The sequence below is a fragment of the Malaya genurostris genome, chromosome 3, assembly GCF_030247185.1.
Source record: "Malaya genurostris strain Urasoe2022 chromosome 3, Malgen_1.1, whole genome shotgun sequence".
Classification (NCBI taxonomy): domain Eukaryota; kingdom Metazoa; phylum Arthropoda; class Insecta; order Diptera; family Culicidae; genus Malaya; species Malaya genurostris.
In genome coordinates this window covers 245,082,225-245,100,120 of record NC_080572.1, presented here as the reverse complement: position 1 = coordinate 245,100,120, position 17,896 = coordinate 245,082,225, and the positions used below count along the sequence as shown (strand labels likewise).

The 17,896-nt window shown below is 35.8% G+C and overlaps 1 protein-coding gene across 3 annotated transcripts in view; it reads left to right on the top strand.

The window, feature by feature from the left end:
• Nucleotides 1-17,896, top strand: part of LOC131435718 (retinal homeobox protein Rx) — a 126,054-nt gene that overhangs the window by 19,287 nt on the left and 88,871 nt on the right. For all 3 annotated transcript variants that reach the window (XM_058603875.1, XM_058603874.1, XM_058603876.1), the window contains exons 3-4: nucleotides 9,546-10,616; nucleotides 15,924-16,090. In XM_058603875.1, the coding sequence (XP_058459858.1) occupies nucleotides 9,546-10,616; nucleotides 15,924-16,090 (1,238 nt within the window). The remainder of the gene's footprint in view (nucleotides 1-9,545; nucleotides 10,617-15,923; nucleotides 16,091-17,896) is intronic.

Below are 17,896 nucleotides of genomic sequence, written 5' to 3'. Positions count from 1 at the left end.
ATTCGAGACACCGAACACAGAACTAAACTAAAATCATGCTGTGTTTAAATCGAAACATCTTGTCTGGATCAGGAAACCGAGCGATTTGTAGTTTCGTTGTGATTCGATGGGGTGTAACACTCGAACCATGAACCGCAGAAACATTGATAATCCGCTTGTTTTCGTTGATGAGATTAGACTGGGTTGCAGACTAAAGAAGAAAAACAAGAAATGGAAACATTAAGACAATGAAAGCAAACTGTTTAATCGATTTATGGCGGATTAGAGGGTGGGTTCTATTACCGGCATCATCAAGCCGGTTCAAGTTCGAAGATTTGCAAAAAAAAATCAGCACTGCCTATGGAAGCTGAATTAAAGCTGCCATAATTGTACTAGCGTCGTTCCAATCAGTCAGCTGCCAAGGGATTTATTACCGAGGAATGCAAACTAATAGAGGGGAATAGAGGAGAAAAACAGGCATCATTCGAGTACCTCCCAAGTAGTTCCAGCGATTGTTGCGTATGGTTGCGATGGTTATCGTAGTCAGTTTCGGGCACTTTGGCTCGTTACGATTCAATGAACGTTTCCCGCTCTCATCCACTCCGAAGTGTAGTGCTGAAGTGATCTCCAAAGCACTCAACCCGGCAGTAACGCCTTGCCAAAAAAAAAAAAGAAAAAAGAAGGGGTTCCAAAGTGCGATACTGTTTGGCATGAATGTGCTAATTGTTGTTTTTAGAGGAGGAAGAGATGATCCGGACTGCAGCAGCTGTTTTCGCAAATTGGCGGATTTGATTCTCATTCTGTTCCTACCTCTATTGACGAACAAGCGCACAATGCCGCCAGTGAGAGATGGATGGATCTTGATACGAGATTGAATCGGATGAGCATCTGATACGTTCAATCAGTTGAATCAGTTTCGTTTCATCGAACGAAAATCCGAAGGGATTCCAGTGAACTGTGAAGCCATTTGGAGAGTGGCTCGTTGGCTCATAATGAGCCAACAATGCAACCGTCGAATGGAGCAGCTCTCAATCAAACCAACTGGCATAATTAAATTTAAATTCTTTTTCGCCAGATTAAGCTCCATTAAGACTCCGATCAAAGCCTCGTGAAGTGCCGTACCTTCCATTCCAACCGGCGAGGGGAATTTGGATGGCTGCCGCCACCAGCGCGGAAAATGTTTTTATTGACTGCTAATGAAAATCTTCCGCCTGATCAAAACGCCTTATTTTAGCTGTTCAACTGTCGTTTTCGGTCGCTTCCAGCTTACAGCCATCACCTGTCCAACTGTCGATCTTTGCTCGGTTGCACAAGTGTTGGTCCACAAACGAACTTCCTCCGGCTCGGCCGGCCAAAGTGAGGGGCATCTGCCTGAAGATAAATTAATAAACTCTGCTTGATTGATTTATTAATGCTTGGGTTTTTGTTAACCCAAGCTTTTGTGTATGTGAAAGGGATTTTATGCTCACACTTGATTCGGGTTAGGTGCGGAACCTTCACAGCGTTTAAGCGTTAACCCAACGTTCGCAGCGAATGATGTGGATAAATAACATTATTCCGTTAAGGGTAACAACGAGAAGCAACAACACAACACATGAAAGACATCCATTTTAGCACTTAATTAATCATTAAAAGCAGAAACGGATACACACGAGCGCACGGTCCATTAGTGGTTGAGGTCACTCCCATTCCGCCGAAGACGCTTGAAATGAAGGAGCTTAATTTCATTACTGCTTGATGGTTTACTCACTGGATACCGAAATGATTTCCGTACGATGGGTATATAAATTAATTTTGTTTTGCGCAAACCGACGGCTCAATCGATGTGAAGGGTTTCGTAGGTGGAGAAGCTGAGCTTCTAGGTAACTCTTGGATGTCCTGAATAGTATAATTTTGTTCAATGTGCACATGTTTTATTTGGATATTTACTAAAAGATAAGTATTGTTAGTGGTACCGGTTATCGCAAATGATTAGGAACTATAATATTGATTTAACAAATTATGATAATATTATGAATTATGAAATATTTAATTGTTTGGCAATAAAAATTGGACCTTCATATTACAGAGAAGGTGGGCATTGTTTTTTTCGCTCCCTCTTGAGGTTTTAGATCAGTTCTTGAATTTATTATTTTTGATGAAATAAATATACCACATTATAAAAACAGTGTTAGAGAGGAGCAACACAGAAAACCTGCTCAATGACGAAGTGTTTCGAGGCTCATCCAATATTCTAAACTAAAAAAGCAAAGCCTTGATACTACATTCCGTATGTGGAAGTTAACCTTCGGTTTCAGCAGACAGTCGACTCAAAACGTACAAAATAATTGTATGCCTGATGCTACAATCCAACTGACACTAATAATCCTTCCTGGTCCGAGTTAGAACATACGACAACTAGCTTATTACGTCAACGTTCTACGCATTGAACCGCCAACTCGACCTAAATACTTAAATTCACAGAAATCAACTGGAATATTACGCAAACAATCAACTGGAATGTCATGCTGGTTATTCGGTGATATCTCAATTCAGAGCACTACTGGTAGGTCTTCAACCCAATCTTTCGGAGAGCCCGTTCATATTTCGTTTAATATTAGTTCCTGTCGAAAAGGCTTTGCGGGTTTTTTCAGTGTATATTATTTGTAGGGTATTCTTTAGATTTCCAAAGACTACTCAAGATAAAGTGCAAATCGGACCTGATTTGCAGTTAATTTCTGATATTACTCATGAGTAACACTTCAAAAATATTACCCTACATGCAATATCCTTCCTGATAGCCTGGTCGTTGATGAGCTTTGATTTGCTGGTCACCACAAAGTACGTATAGAAAACTGTGCGCCTGCGTTGTTGTTTGAGCGTTTGAGCTCCTAGGTGGTAGAGAAGACTAAATTAGAACTGCATATGTGTACTTTTTTCGCAAAACAAACTCTCTGTTATCAAAAAGTTCTGGATATTTAATAATTTCATGGCTTTCGAATTTAAAATCCACCGGGAAGGCGAAGTTTGGTATTTCTATCGCCGATCAAATCAAGCCTTGAAGCCAGGTTGCTTCCATTGGCTATTCAACCCATGAATAAATCTACTGAGATAGTAAAGGAGTATCCCATTCTCTTTATAATGAGGCTAATCATTTAATTAACAGACTTGTTAAATATTCAATTTAAATTGTTCAGATATTTATTAGTAAAATCAATCATTTATTTATTCATTCATTTATTTATTTAATTTTTTATTCCTTATTTATCTACTCGTTATTTATTTATTTGTATAAATATTATTTGCGTATTGGCATATATATTATTTATATTAATTTATTTTTAAATATTCAATAATTTTTCATTTATATTTAAATATTTAATAATAATTCAATTTAAAAATTTGTAATTTCATTAATTTATTAACTTGTTGATTTATTTATTTATGTATTATGTTTATTTGTTTATTTGTTTATTTGTTTATTTGTTTATTTGTTTATTTGTTTATTTGTTTATTTGTTTATTTGTTTATTTGTTTATTTGTTTATTTGTTTATTTGTTTATTTGTTTATTTGTTTATTTGTTTATTTGTTTATTTGTTTATTTGTTTATTTGTTTATTTGTTTATTTGTTTATTTGTTTATTTGTTTATTTGTTTATTTGTTTATTTGTTTATTTGTTTATTTGTTTATTTGTTTATTTGTTTATTTGTTTATTTGTTTATTTGTTTATTTGTTTATTTGTTTATTTGTTTATTTGTTTATTTGTTTATTTGTTTATTTGTTTATTTGTTTATTTGTTTATTTGTTTATTTGTTTATTTGTTTATTTGTTTATTTGTTTATTTGTTTATTTGTTTATTTGTTTATTTGTTTATTTGTTTATTTGTTTATTTGTTTATTTGTTTATTTGTTTATTTGTTTATTTGTTTATTTGTTTATTTGTTTATTTGTTTATTTGTTTATTTGTTTATTTGTTTATTTGTTTATTTGTTTATTTGTTTATTTGTTTATTTGTTTATTTGTTTATTTGTTTATTTGTTTATTTGTTTATTTGTTTATTTGTTTATTTGTTTATTTGTTTATTTGTTTATTTGTTTATTTGTTTATTTGTTTATTTGTTTATTTGTTTATTTGTTTATTTGTTTATTTGTTTATTTGTTTATTTGTTTATTTGTTTATTTGTTTATTTGTTTATTTGTTTATTTGTTTATTTGTTTATTTGTTTATTTGTTTATTTGTTTATTTGTTTATTTGTTTATTTGTTTATTTGTTTATTTGTTTATTTGTTTATTTGTTTATTTGTTTATTTGTTTATTTGTTTATTTGTTTATTTGTTTATTTGTTTATTTGTTTATTTGTTTATTTGTTTATTTGTTTATTTGTTTATTTGTTTATTTGTTTATTTGTTTATTTGTTTATTTGTTTATTTGTTTATTTGTTTATTTGTTTATTTGTTTATTTGTTTATTTGTTTATTTGTTTATTTGTTTATTTGTTTATTTGTTTATTTGTTTATTTGTTTATTTGTTTATTTGTTTATTTGTTTATTTGTTTATTTGTTTATTTGTTTATTTGTTTATTTGTTTATTTGTTTATTTGTTTATTTGTTTATTTGTTTATTTGTTTATTTGTTTATTTGTTTATTTGTTTATTTGTTTATTTGTTTATTTGTTTGTTTGTTTATTTGTTTATTTATTCGATATTTAATGTATTAATTAATATATTTATTAGTTTATTATTTTACTCATTTATTTATTTATTTATTAATTTATTTATTTGTATATTTATTATTTTTATTAGTTTTTTTTATTATAACTTTATGTATTCATTTATTTATTTGCCAACTTATTTATTTGTTAAATCGTTTTTTACTTGTTTGTTTGTTTATTTATTAAATATTTATTCATTTAAGTATTCAACTATTCATTTCTTTGTTTATTTATTTATTTGTTGGATTTTTATTTACCTATTAAAAAATTTATTTATTTAATCATTTATTTATTTATTTATTTTTTATCTATTTATTTAGTTATTTATTTATGTATTGATTTATTCATATATTTATCTTTTTTTATTATTTCTTTTAATATTATTTTATTTAGTCATTAATATATTCATTCATTTAGATATCTATTCATAATTTTTTTATTCATTTATTCATATATTTATCACTATGAAAACCGACTTTTGAACAGAGGCCTGGAGGGCCGAGTGTCATATACCATTCGACTCAGTTCGTCGAGTTCGCAAAATGTATGAGTATGTAACGTTTTTTGCACTATTTTTTCTCGGAGATGGCTTAACCGATTTTCAAAAACTTGAATTCAAATGATAGGTGGTCTCATACAAAATTCCTGAATATTATTAGGATCCGACTTCCGGTTCCGGAATTATGGGGTAAAATGTGCAAAATATTGTGAAAATAAGTGCACCAACTTTTCTCGGAGATGGCTGAACCGATTTTTTAAAACTTAGATTCAAATGAAAGGTCTTGTGGTCCCATTCAAAATTCCTGAATTTGGATTTTCGGTTCCGGAGTTATGGGGTAAAACGTGCAAAAAAATTAAAATATGTGTTCTAAAATTTCTCATAGATGACGCGACCGATTTTCAAAACCAAAAATAAAAGGTCCTGTGGTCCCCATACGGAATTCTAGAATTTCATTTAAATCCAACTTCCGGATTCAGAAATATAGGGTAAAGTGAGTTGAAAATTTTATTCATCACTGAAAAGGGCAAAAAACCGTAAAAAAAATTCTAAATCGATCTCGAATCTTCTGCAATTGATAGTAATTATTAGTAGACGATCAAACGAACCGATTTCGGTTATTCTTTTAAGAATCGAAGAAAACTATTTTGAAGAATACCACAGTATTTTATATGACAGTACGATTGATATGAAAAAGTCATCATTACACCACTAGGTGGATTAAAACAGGTTTTTCATTTATCCATTTAATTAATTTTATTTATTTCACTTCTTTTATTTAATTTATTTCATTTACGAATTCTTTTTTATTAATAAATAAATTAATTAATGAAGGAGTATCCCATTCGTTTTAGAATGGGGCTAATCATACGATTAATTGACAAATTAATTATTTAATTGAAAGTATTCAGATACTTAATGATGCATTTACTTATATATTGATTTATTTATTTATTCATCTTTTATATTATTCATTCATGTATTTGTTCATTCATTTATTTATTCATTGATAAAAATTAATCAGTAATATGTTCATTTATTTATTTATATACTGATTTTTTATTGTTTATTCATACAGAATTCAGTGACAATTTTTTGATTTGGCTAACGATTTATAGGAGCCGAAAAAATATTCATTATGTGCTGCCATCACAACAGCGTGGATTTCATCAAAAATGACCTTAATTCACCCAAAAGAGCTTTAATTACTGTGTATAGAACAGAAAAAACAGAAAGACAGAAAGACAGAAAGACAGAAAGACAGAAAGACAGAAAGACAGAAAGACAGAAAGACAGAAAGACAGAAAGACAGAAAGACAGAAAGACAGAAAGACAGAAAGACAGAAAGACAGAAAGACAGAAAGACAGAAAGACAGAAAGACAGAAAGACAGAAAGACAGAAAGACAGAAAGACAGAAAGACAGAAAGACAGAAAGACAGAAAGACAGAAAGACAGAAAGACAGAAAGACAGAAAGACAGAAAGACAGAAAGACAGAAAGACAGAAAGACAGAAAGACAGAAAGACAGAAAGACAGAAAGACAGAAAGACAGAAAGACAGAAAGACAGAAAGACAGAAAGACAGAAAGACAGAAAGACAGAAAGACAGAAAGACAGAAAGACAGAAAGACAGAAAGACAGAAAGACAGAAAGACAGAAAGACAGAAAGACAGAAAGACAGAAAGACAGAAAGACAGAAAGACAGAAAGACAGAAAGACAGAAAGACAGAAAGACAGAAAGACAGAAAGACAGAAAGACAGAAAGACAGAAAGACAGAAAGACAGAAAGACAGAAAGACAGAAAGACAGAAAGACAGAAAGACAGAAAGACAGAAAGACAGAAAGACAGAAAGACAGAAAGACAGAAAGACAGAAAGACAGAAAGACAGAAAGACAGAAAGACAGAAAGACAGAAAGACAGAAAGACAGAAAGACAGAAAGACAGAAAGACAGAAAGACAGAAAGACAGAAAGACAAAAAGACAAAAAAACGACAGAAATACGGATAGAACCAAATGACAGATAATCAATTACTTAAACTGCTATTTACTTCTTCCTCTCAATTCAAACGGCCACTTTTAATGGCCCACGTTTTTATTCGACTTAAAAAAAACTTCAATAGATGCAGTAAAAGCACTGCTGCAATTAAATTGTCCGTGAAATTCTTACAAACATTCCTACACTACGATTTAATTACATATTCAAGTCTTCTGCGATTCGAAAACTCAATTCCAGCAACAGCAGGAGGTAATTAATTCGTCAAAAGTTCCCCAATGTCTGGCCAACACCACCAAAACTTGCTGTCGTTGGAATTTAACCAGTGAAAGGGTCTAACCAAGCACATTTTCACGCTAATAAATAACCTCCGAGCAAACGGTACGGTTGAGAGTGTTGGGGGGTGGCAAAGTTTTCATAATCACAATAATGCTTCTTTTTGGCGTTTACGAAATTCGAGTTCCGGTAAGCTTCGGCAAAGTGCCTGGAACAAAACTTTTCCCGCTTGGGATTCGTCAAATCATAGCCTTGGAAGACATCAGATGTCCGGCAAAGGGTTCGCGGGACAGGGAAAATCTACTGCACTAGAGGGAACACGCGATTCCAGTTAGCCAGAGCTGTAAGCAACGTGGCAGGAAAATTATGACTAATTTGAGGTTAGTTATACGTTCTTTAACACATGACTCTTGGTTTGCTTCTTTAACTGGGTTTTCCTTTTCGAGTGAAAGTGGCCCACGTATGCAGTTTTATCGTGATTTTTACTGGGTTCGTGGAGAAAATTACAGAACACCGTGCCCGTAATTAGCTAGTCAAGCCCGTGAAACAATAATTGCCATTCGCTTTTTTTTTCTTTCCAAAAAGTGGGCAAATAGTTTCATGAACTACCGCGGAAGCTCTCGGTTGGGCTTCGTTCGGTGTCGGTCTCTTCTCTTCATAAAAATTTGCTCTAAAGCTAATTCGATTATAGTAATAGCCTTAATTTCAAAATCCATTTTTCCAGCTGCCCCCGACCCGCGGCACTCAACGGATTTAAGTTAGTTAGACGTTTGGTTTTTTTGTTGCTTCCTACATTTTTCGGCCCCTTCAGTCACATTGAACCCCCCCCCCCCCCCCCCCCCCGAAACAATATCGATTTAATGAGTGGAAAGCAAACAGCTGGCACTGAATAACAGGAAGAAAATCATTCCAATTTGTTCAGCTCGTGAAACTACGATCACTTCACACATAATTAATAATAAAAATTATTATTATTTCTCGTTGATTTTTTATTTATGCTCGAAACCGGACCCCTTCGCAGTCTTATCGTTCGCGGCTGATGTCGGAGGCGATAGGCTCAACCAAAACAAAAATAAAAACTCATTTCCATTCGAAAACGATCCGGCTGAAGTAGTATTGGTAGTAGTAGTAGTAGTAGTAGTGGTACGGCTAGTAGCGGAAGGATTCGATGGGAAGTGGAAAAAATTACCGAGCCTGTATGGAAGCCAATTAATCTTTTAATTACGCGAGCACCAAATTAATATAATCGTCATAATGTTATGCATATCGGTCAAGATCTGCCTGTGCGTAGGGGGTGATAATTTCGAACAGAACACCCCGCATTCGGGTGTGTGTGTGTCTGAGACTGAACGAGAGAGAGAGAGAGAGAAAACTGGTGTGTGGGCGGAAGAGTGGTAATTAATTCATCGACGTTCCACGATAGTGATCAGCATCGACGATGACGGCGACGCAGCCCCCAGGTCACTTCAGCCATCCGTGAAACTGTGCGCTGGAACGTAAACTCGAACGTTGGTGGCGGTTTGGTTTGGTTTTTCGTGTCGAAACTGAGTTATTAGATCATGTCAACAAATTTGTCACGAATTTCCATCAACTTATTACGAGAGGTTTAGCAAATCGGTGGGACGAATTCAACCGAAAGCCCCCCAGTCCCGGGTAATCGGGTAATGAATATGGAAATCTGGAGATTGAATTTTTATACTTCGCGGTTGCCGAAAGAGGTGGTTTTATTTTTGTTGTTATTGCCGTTTAATTGCTTCCTTACTACGAGGAGAGACAACTATCAAATAAACAATGAAACATTCATAAAACAATTGCAATAGGATCAACTTAAACGGAGATTAATCTCCGGAGATTAATCTCCGTAATTGTATATTACTCTTTGAAATAAATAGCTCTTAGGTTTTCACTGCACAGTGTTTAGTTGAACAAGGGTATCAAAGTAGAATCTGTGATCTGTCTTACCAACTAACGTTTCTCGTAATTTGTACGCTTAAAAATTCTCACTCGATTTTCCTGAATTTCCTATCTAACTAACCGTTACAGTATTAACTGACCGCTCAGCTCATTATAACAAATGTTCTTTTCAATCTCTTGTCTTCCCCCCCATCTAGGCGACAGCAGCGACGCCACCGATCTGAGTGCTTCCCCAGTGGGTCACATCAAAGTGTGCGACCAGCAGCAAATGCTTGCCAAATCGGTTCCCCTCGGGAGCCAATACATGAGCAGTCCCTCGCCGGATCGGTTCCAGCAGCTTACCAACTACCAGAATCACATCAAGAGTCTCGATTTTGCTGCCTCGCTGGATTCGTCCGGCCTGGGACCGGCAGCGGGACATCATCATCAATCGCATCATCCGGGGCTACATCCGGGACATAATGCGCTTCCTTCCCACGCCGAACTGGAGTACATGAAGTCGCTGAAGGAAAACAATAAATATTTCGTCGATCGAAACTATCGGACCGCATTGGGGTACGGAAATCCTAAATATGGCGGGGGAGGACCCGGCAGTGAGGATGGCAACAGCACTGTGAATGACTACGAGGATGAGCTGTCTTCTTCGGCGACGGCAGCCTCGACTGGTCTTCTGAAGCGAAAATACTCCGACAATGACGATCATCTGTTGGATGGAGGAAGTGGCGGAGCCGGTAGCGGACCCGATAGCAACCAGATCGAAGGGTCCATTAACAAATACAGCAAACTGCATGACTCAGCCGATAAATCAATTAAGGCTAATAGTTTCGATTATATGAAAAATTTCGACGAGCTGCGAGCTCGACAAGCGGCGGCTTTCGATGCTGAGCAGCAACTTCAACAACAACAACAACAACAGCACCAACACCAGCAGCAGCAGCAGCAACTTCACCAACAAACACTTCATCATCACCACCAACAACAGCAACAGCAACAACAACAACATAACGTTCAATCTCAGCATCAGATTCAACAGCAGCAGTCAGCTCCCCACTCGCAACAGCTGCCCACTGGGTCTTCGATTCATGGTTCGGTTCCCTCGGACCATAGACCCGATGATTACAGGTTAGGACCGAACAACGGTCCCGGCCAGGATGGATCAGACAAATTAGGTGAAGACGGCGGTATCAGTTATGCCTCCAGTGAGGAAATGAATCAGACGACGTCCAGCGAGCAGGGCGAAAAACTGGGCTCCGGAAGCGATGACGAAGGTGAGTTTTTTTCTGTGATATGGAATTGTTGTTCACTGTGGACTGATGGACGGATATTCGCCAGAATGAAGTGCAAACTGATTGAATCTGCGAACAATTTTGTAGTCCGAATTTCATAACAAAAAAATATATTTAAGCTAGAACAAAATTTTTAAAACATATGTGTCGATCTTACATAAGAAAATTCGATGCAAACCTTCTTTGCGTTCAATATTGAGCACAGGAAATAACGTTGTACGAAAGATCGAATAGCAGCTATAACAAATTTCTTAGTCGATCTCGACACCTTCATGTGCTGACATTTAGTTATTTACATCTGACCATATATACGTCCAATATTTTGAAATGGCGATCATCGATATGTTGCAAACTACTTAATTAACAACTCGATTATCTTTCAGTTTCAATTATAATGTGAAAGAGTTTTGTGATGTTTTATGATAGCTATAATCAATGCCACTTTTGACATATAACAATCGCGAATAGCGTTAACATTACGTCTGCTTAGCGGTTCAACTGTCGAGTTTTGCATTAAGTAGCTAAATTTGTACTGCTCTGCACTGACGAATCTAAGACAAAACACAAAGAAATGTTAAAATGAGTAATGGGCACCACAAAAATGTCTTATTTAGCCAAAAACCCCTAAATTATCAAAATAGGGGCTGGGGTCCACGAGGAGATTGATAGTACCTATTATCTTTCTCCGGGCAGGACCAGCCTAGATGCCGTGTGGAATCCGGCGGTAAAAAAATAAACCAAGAATAGATCCACTGGGTTCCTGCTTCCATGTCGTAAAAGGCGACAATTGCAGGAGTTTCTTTTTCCTTCAGTTATCAGATTTTTTTAACGTTTCACATCTGATTACTCTATATTACAAAACTATCTCTTCATTCAATTTCATACGACTTATCAATTTCCGGCTAGCTTCTGAGAAAAGTTATATTTGGTATTTTACCATGTTATTGCTATTATTTCACGATTATAAATTGAATGATAAAAATGAACTATTGCAATAAACCATTAATATATAAATGTTAATAAAAGAGATAACATAGATACTTGTTTGTTTGACAAATTATAAATTTTTCTCGGTGGCCGGCTGCCCAGATTAACCAATATAACATTTTAACAAAATTTTCACGATAAATAATAAAGTGGAAATAATAAACAACCAGGAAGCGCATGAAATTTGTTGATCTTTGTTTGGTGATTTAAAATGATTTGATATAATGAATCAACTGTTTTGTGTAAATCCTATACACTCGATTATTTTGTAGCAGGTAATTCCGTTTAGAAAAACGTGTTTGATAACTTTTTTTATCAATCCGCATGAGTTTTTTGAATGAATGTTCTTCGGTGTTTTAGTTCTCATGATATTTTTTTAACGATCGTCGTTTTAAGCGGCATTTTGTGATTTTAATCACTCAATACCCTGTAATGTCGAAGCTGCAAATCGGATCGAGTTTGTATCTAAACGTGTGACAATCGATTGATTATTCCATGAGATGTCGAAGAAAGTTTCAGTTTAGAGTTTACGGTTATTTACGGTACTTCCAGAGCCGGTATTCAGGAACCAGCATAACCTAAAACGATTCGTACAGCAAAAAAAAATATGACGAAATTGCAATAGTTTTCAGTCCAACTTTGAAGCTTTTTAGAATTGTCATCTTCTATATCGGCTTGAATTTTAAAAACTCATCACCCTGTAATTCCAGAATCGGATAAAATTCATTAATTTTGCATGGGACCATAAATCCTTTAATTTCAATTTTTGTTTTTGAAATTCAATTTTTTGAGAAAACGATTTGATACTGGAACCGGAATTCAAAATCAGTGTAGCCGAAGTCAGTTAAATTCACCTGAGGAGTTGTTTAGTTTACATTTGATTCAAAATGTTCGATAATCAGTGCAGACTGACTGAAAAGCAAGATGTTTTATAGAATCTTAAGACCTTTTATTTGAATCTTAGATGGTTCTTAGATTTCATTTGAATCTTAGATCGGTTCAGCCATCTATGAGAAAAATGAGTTACACTATTTTAATTTCGTTTGACATATCATCCTGCAGCTCAGGAACCAGAAGTCGGATCCAGACGTAATTCAGGAACATTGTTTGGAAGCACTTCTCGTATGAATCTGAGTTTGTAGAAAATGGTTGAGTCATCTCCGAGAAAATTGAGTGGAATTACAAGCGTTTGCTGATCTCGACGAACTTATTCGAATGGTATATGGGTGTTATGTTCTTCCAGCATTCATTACTGTCAGTAGTTTAAATCAATATAATTATGCAATTGTTTTTAACTCGAAAATGCTGCAATCTTGACAATCATCTGATTTACATATGTCGTATTCGAACGATTATGTTGCCAAAAACGAACCGTGCTAAAATCGGTACGAGGCAAACTGGCATGAAAAAGAATGTTGTACACAGTCTCAGTTGTACTTAGAAACAATCGTATGTAACAATATAAAAAATCGTGTTTCACTTTGCTTCCAAGCATTGAATTATCATATGCGCTCAAAATTCCTACTACTGGAATAAGGGGAAAAGTCGCTTACACAAAAATATCGATATCTCCGTTAAAAATGGACGGACAATCTATGGCTTGTTGGATAGCTATTACCGTGCAGAATCTAAGTCTGAAAACATATTCTGTTTTCAAGGTCAATTGTGACAGATACTGTCAAAAAACTGAAAATTTTGACATATTACTTCGTATAACTCAAAAAGTAAACATCCGATCTCAAAACCATTCAATAGCGTTTTGGGTGACGGGGAGACCTTTTTATTTGCGACTAGTTTGATCAAAATCGGTCCAGCCATCTCTGAGATCTCGACCTCTTAGTTGACAGCACACATACAAACACACACACACACACACACACACACACACACACACACACACACACACACGGACATTTGCTCAGTTCGTCGAGCTGAATCGATTGGTATGTGACATTCGGCCCTCCGGGCCTCGGAAATTTTTTCGATAGTTTGAGCGAATTCTATACCTATTTTTTATATATATAAAAAAAGGTAAAAAGTGAGTGCATATTTTTTCCATTTTTTGGTAAATATCATCCTATATCTGCGAAACCGGAAATCGGATCGGAATGAAATTCAATAGCAGGCCATGGGACCATGAGACCTTTTATTTGAATCTTAGCTTGTGAAAATCGGTTCAGCCGTCTGCGAGAAAAGAGAGTGGATATTTTTGTTACACACGGACGGACGGACACACATACACAGACATTTGTTCAGTTCGTCGAGCTGAGTCGAATGGTATATGACATTCGGCCCTCCGGGCCTAGGTTAAAAAGTCGGTTTTCACAGTGATTGCATAGCCTTTCTATATGAGTTTTCAGTTCTCTGATTACATGTTCTGTTAAATTGAACAATACTGTGGTACATTGCGGATAGGAACAAGAATTAAAACACTTTGGAAAAACCACATTCTACTCTTTTGGGGTACCCTAGAAGTTTTATTTATTTTTCGTTCACCTGTCAAAGACGAAATAGTAAAAAATGTTTTAATATTGTGGAATTAAATGGAATTTATTTTCTTGTAAAGCACCGTATGACTTGTGCAAAAGCCACAAATCAAACAAAACCCTAGTTTTTTGACTTCCATGTCTAACTATCTCGAAAATGGCTGCCGAAGAGGAGTCGTTATGAGCCACTTTGTTTCTTCTGATCTGTAGAATAATATTCTATTTCGTATCTAAAACATGGAGTTTTTCGAATGTAGGTGTATTGTTTTCGTTGGTACTCCGTCATTTTTCAATTCACACTAGCCAAATTTGCACCAAGTAAAGTTGAGTTTTAAAGTAAAATTATTTAAAACAAATATTAAAGAGTCGTTTTTTTAATTCGGTTGGTTTTCTAATTTTTGAGTATTCATTCTATATTTACAGTGTATATTTTTTATGAGTGCCAGATTGATTTCTCACAACTTTTCTTGGACACGATTTCTGATTAATGTAACACATGGATCAATAAGTCCCGAGACTAAAGCAGAGATGGCGCTCGTAGTAAACCAGTAACCACGTCTTTCTAGTGTACTAACCTTTGCTTGAAACGGGTCAAAATTTTAAGTCGATCCGACCAGAAACAGCTGAGTTATCGAGGTTGAAGTAAAGTCGTTTTGTAGTTTGTTTAAAAAATGGAAAAATTCGAGTTTCGTGTTTTGATAAAACATTGTTTTTTTAATGGGTAAAAACACCGTGCAAGTGAAACAATGGATTGAAAAATGTTATCCGGACTCTTGTCCATCAAAAGCAACGATTTGTCGGAGGTTCGCCGAGTTTAAACGTGGTCGTACCGACACAAATGACGCGGAACGCTCGGGTAGACCTGTGGAAGCCGTTACACCGGAAAATGTGAGTGAAGTAACAAAAATTATAATGAAAGATCGTAAAGTAAAACTCCGTGAGATTGCAGAGATGACACAGATATCACATGGAAGTGTATTTACTATCCTTCATGAAAAATTGAGCATGAAAAAGGTTTTTTCCAAGTGGGTGCCGCGATTGCTTTCGATGGAACAAAAACAGCAACGAGTCACCCTGCCACAAGTCGATGAAAACAATGGCGAAATAGAACTAATTGGGCTTTGATCTGCTTCCCAACCCCCCATACTCGCCAGATTTAGCCCCCAGTGACTACTGGCTCTTTGCTGATCTTAAAAAAATGTTCCAGGGAAAAAGATTTGGCTCAAATGAGGAGGTCATCGCTAAAACTGAAGCTTATTTTGAAACGAAAGATAATTTTTTTTATAAACATGGTATTGAAAAATTGGAAAAACGTTGGAACCATTGTATCACCCTAAAAGGTGGTTATGTTGATGAATAAAAAAAAATTGCAAAAAATATGTTGTTTCCATTGTTAGTCTCGGGACTTATTGATCCATGTGTTACAGTTCCCGAGTGATCATGATTTGAAATAAGAGCAAGCATGAATACATACGCCTTTTTATGAAAAACAAATGCTTTGCCATTCTAAAAGCGTGTGCAAAGTTTCGATCAAATTGAAAAAAAGTCGTTTCTGATCCAGCCACTTTTTAGACTGTTCATTTCGTTAATTGTTTTCTATCAAATAAATAGATACTATTAAAACACCAAAATATTGCTTTAGATTCCGTTTTTTGCATGTTTTTGTTTTGATGTGAATGACCCTTTCAAGCACACTTCTATAAGATATGGTTTGCTTCAGTATGTCAAATATAGTGACAAATGACTTTGAGCAATTTTAAAATGAACCTTCAAAATCCTAAATAATCAAGCACCCTTTTATCTGCCCTATTTCTAGGTGGCGAAGACGGCTGCTCGAAAAAGAAACACCGACGAAACCGGACCACCTTCACCACCTACCAGCTGCACGAACTGGAACGAGCCTTCGAGAAATCCCACTATCCGGATGTGTATTCGCGGGAAGAACTGGCGATGAAGGTGAATCTACCGGAGGTCCGCGTTCAAGTGAGTAAAGATTTTCACCATTCAGGCACCGAAACGGTGTGTCATTCTACATATTGATTTTCCCAATTCGAAGCGCGGATTGAAGCGAGCGGTACCTTGAACTCAAGGGGAGGGAAAAAAAATCTACCATATGTGGCTTGGTCTGGAGTGCTTGACAAAGTCCTCACCTGAGCAGCACAAAATGTGTAATGGCATTTTTTTTCCATTTGCTAACAAATGTTTGGTTATTTATATGGTGGCAAAAGGATAAACGAGCGCATTGTGTACCGTTTCATGAGTGAATATAGTTTGTTTAGATTTACATACTTGATTTTACCTCCATGCAGAGGTAGTCGACATCGCATGCAGAGGGAATTGTTTCTTCGGGCAACATGAAACGAGTAATCCAGGGAATATAATATCAATTCGACTGAATTCTAATAAACGTCAATTCCGCTGGAAATTTCCAAACGTAAATGTTGATTTATGGCGGATCCATTTTGTTTCTCTTGAGGATGATGATATCGTTCCGACAGTGATTGCACCATCGTGATCCGAATGAGGTGCTCTCAGCCGGTTCGCTTGCATCCAGATCTCAATACAAACACACCACACACTACACAACACACACAGCCTAGCCAGGAGTTCAATCAACGCCGATCACACTGGTTTCCTGTCATCTGGAATAGGCCGGTCAGAGATAATTTAAATCGAAATTAATTGTAATTATAGTCTTCACATCGTCAACAAAATACAAATCCGCATAGAAAATCACATTAGACAAGCACAGACCCCGTGATGCTCGTGTTCTGGTTCCCGGCACGAAACCCAATGCACAGCAAGCCCGAGGATGGGAACGATGCTGATGATGATGATGATGATGATGATGATGACAAAACGCCTCCCTTTTTGATGGTTTGTTTATCTTGTTCCACGCACCCTTCGCCGACTGCTCAGGCCCCCAGTACGGCTAGAGGCTGTGCAGATCAAGCACACTGCAAAGAGGGTAAATTATCCTCTTCAGACCACACTTAATAACAGTCACTCACAGTTCATATAAAGCCCGGCCGACACACCGTCCCACCCTACCGGGGTGATTTACTCAACGCTGCGTTGTCGGATCTCGCTGCAAGTGACGGAGGAGTTTTCCACGAGTGTTGTTCCTTCATGCGCCGCAACGCTCGTTGTGTGCTAGGGTGGCACGGGAATGAGGTTTAAATTTTCTATAATAAATCTGTTTTAATACAAGTTGATGAGCATTACAGCATTAAGACAAAAACTTTTATTTAGATTAAACAGTATGGCTTTGAACTTGCATTGAAATACTTTGAAAAGAATAATAAACTTTGCTAGTTTTAAGCCACCCTACTACTACTTGCTAGTTCGGCAGCTCCAACGAGGGTTGCGAGATTGTCGTAATTGAGTTTTCAATTTACCATCATATGAATACAATTATCAAAGTTGGTACAAATGTTCGCTGAAGGGAGCGAGGAATGTGGTTCGGTTACCCTTTGATACACAACCGTAGCGGTAGGGTGGCTCCGGACCTGTGAAGCCCTACCGTGTTATTTCGATTAAAACAAGATTTTTTTCATGTAAATTATTTGTGGATTTCTTTCGTTGTATAGAAAAGTTAAGCAGGTTTTGGACATTTTAGAGTCAACAGTAAATGACAATATTTTAGATAAAGTTGGAAAATTGGTTCATTCGAAACTGAACAAGAAGTTTGCTTTATTTTCCACAACAGCCATAAACAAATAAGTTTATAGAATGTTTACGTTTAATGGATGGATTTGTTCTAGTATTAGTTCTAGAACATGTAGCCTG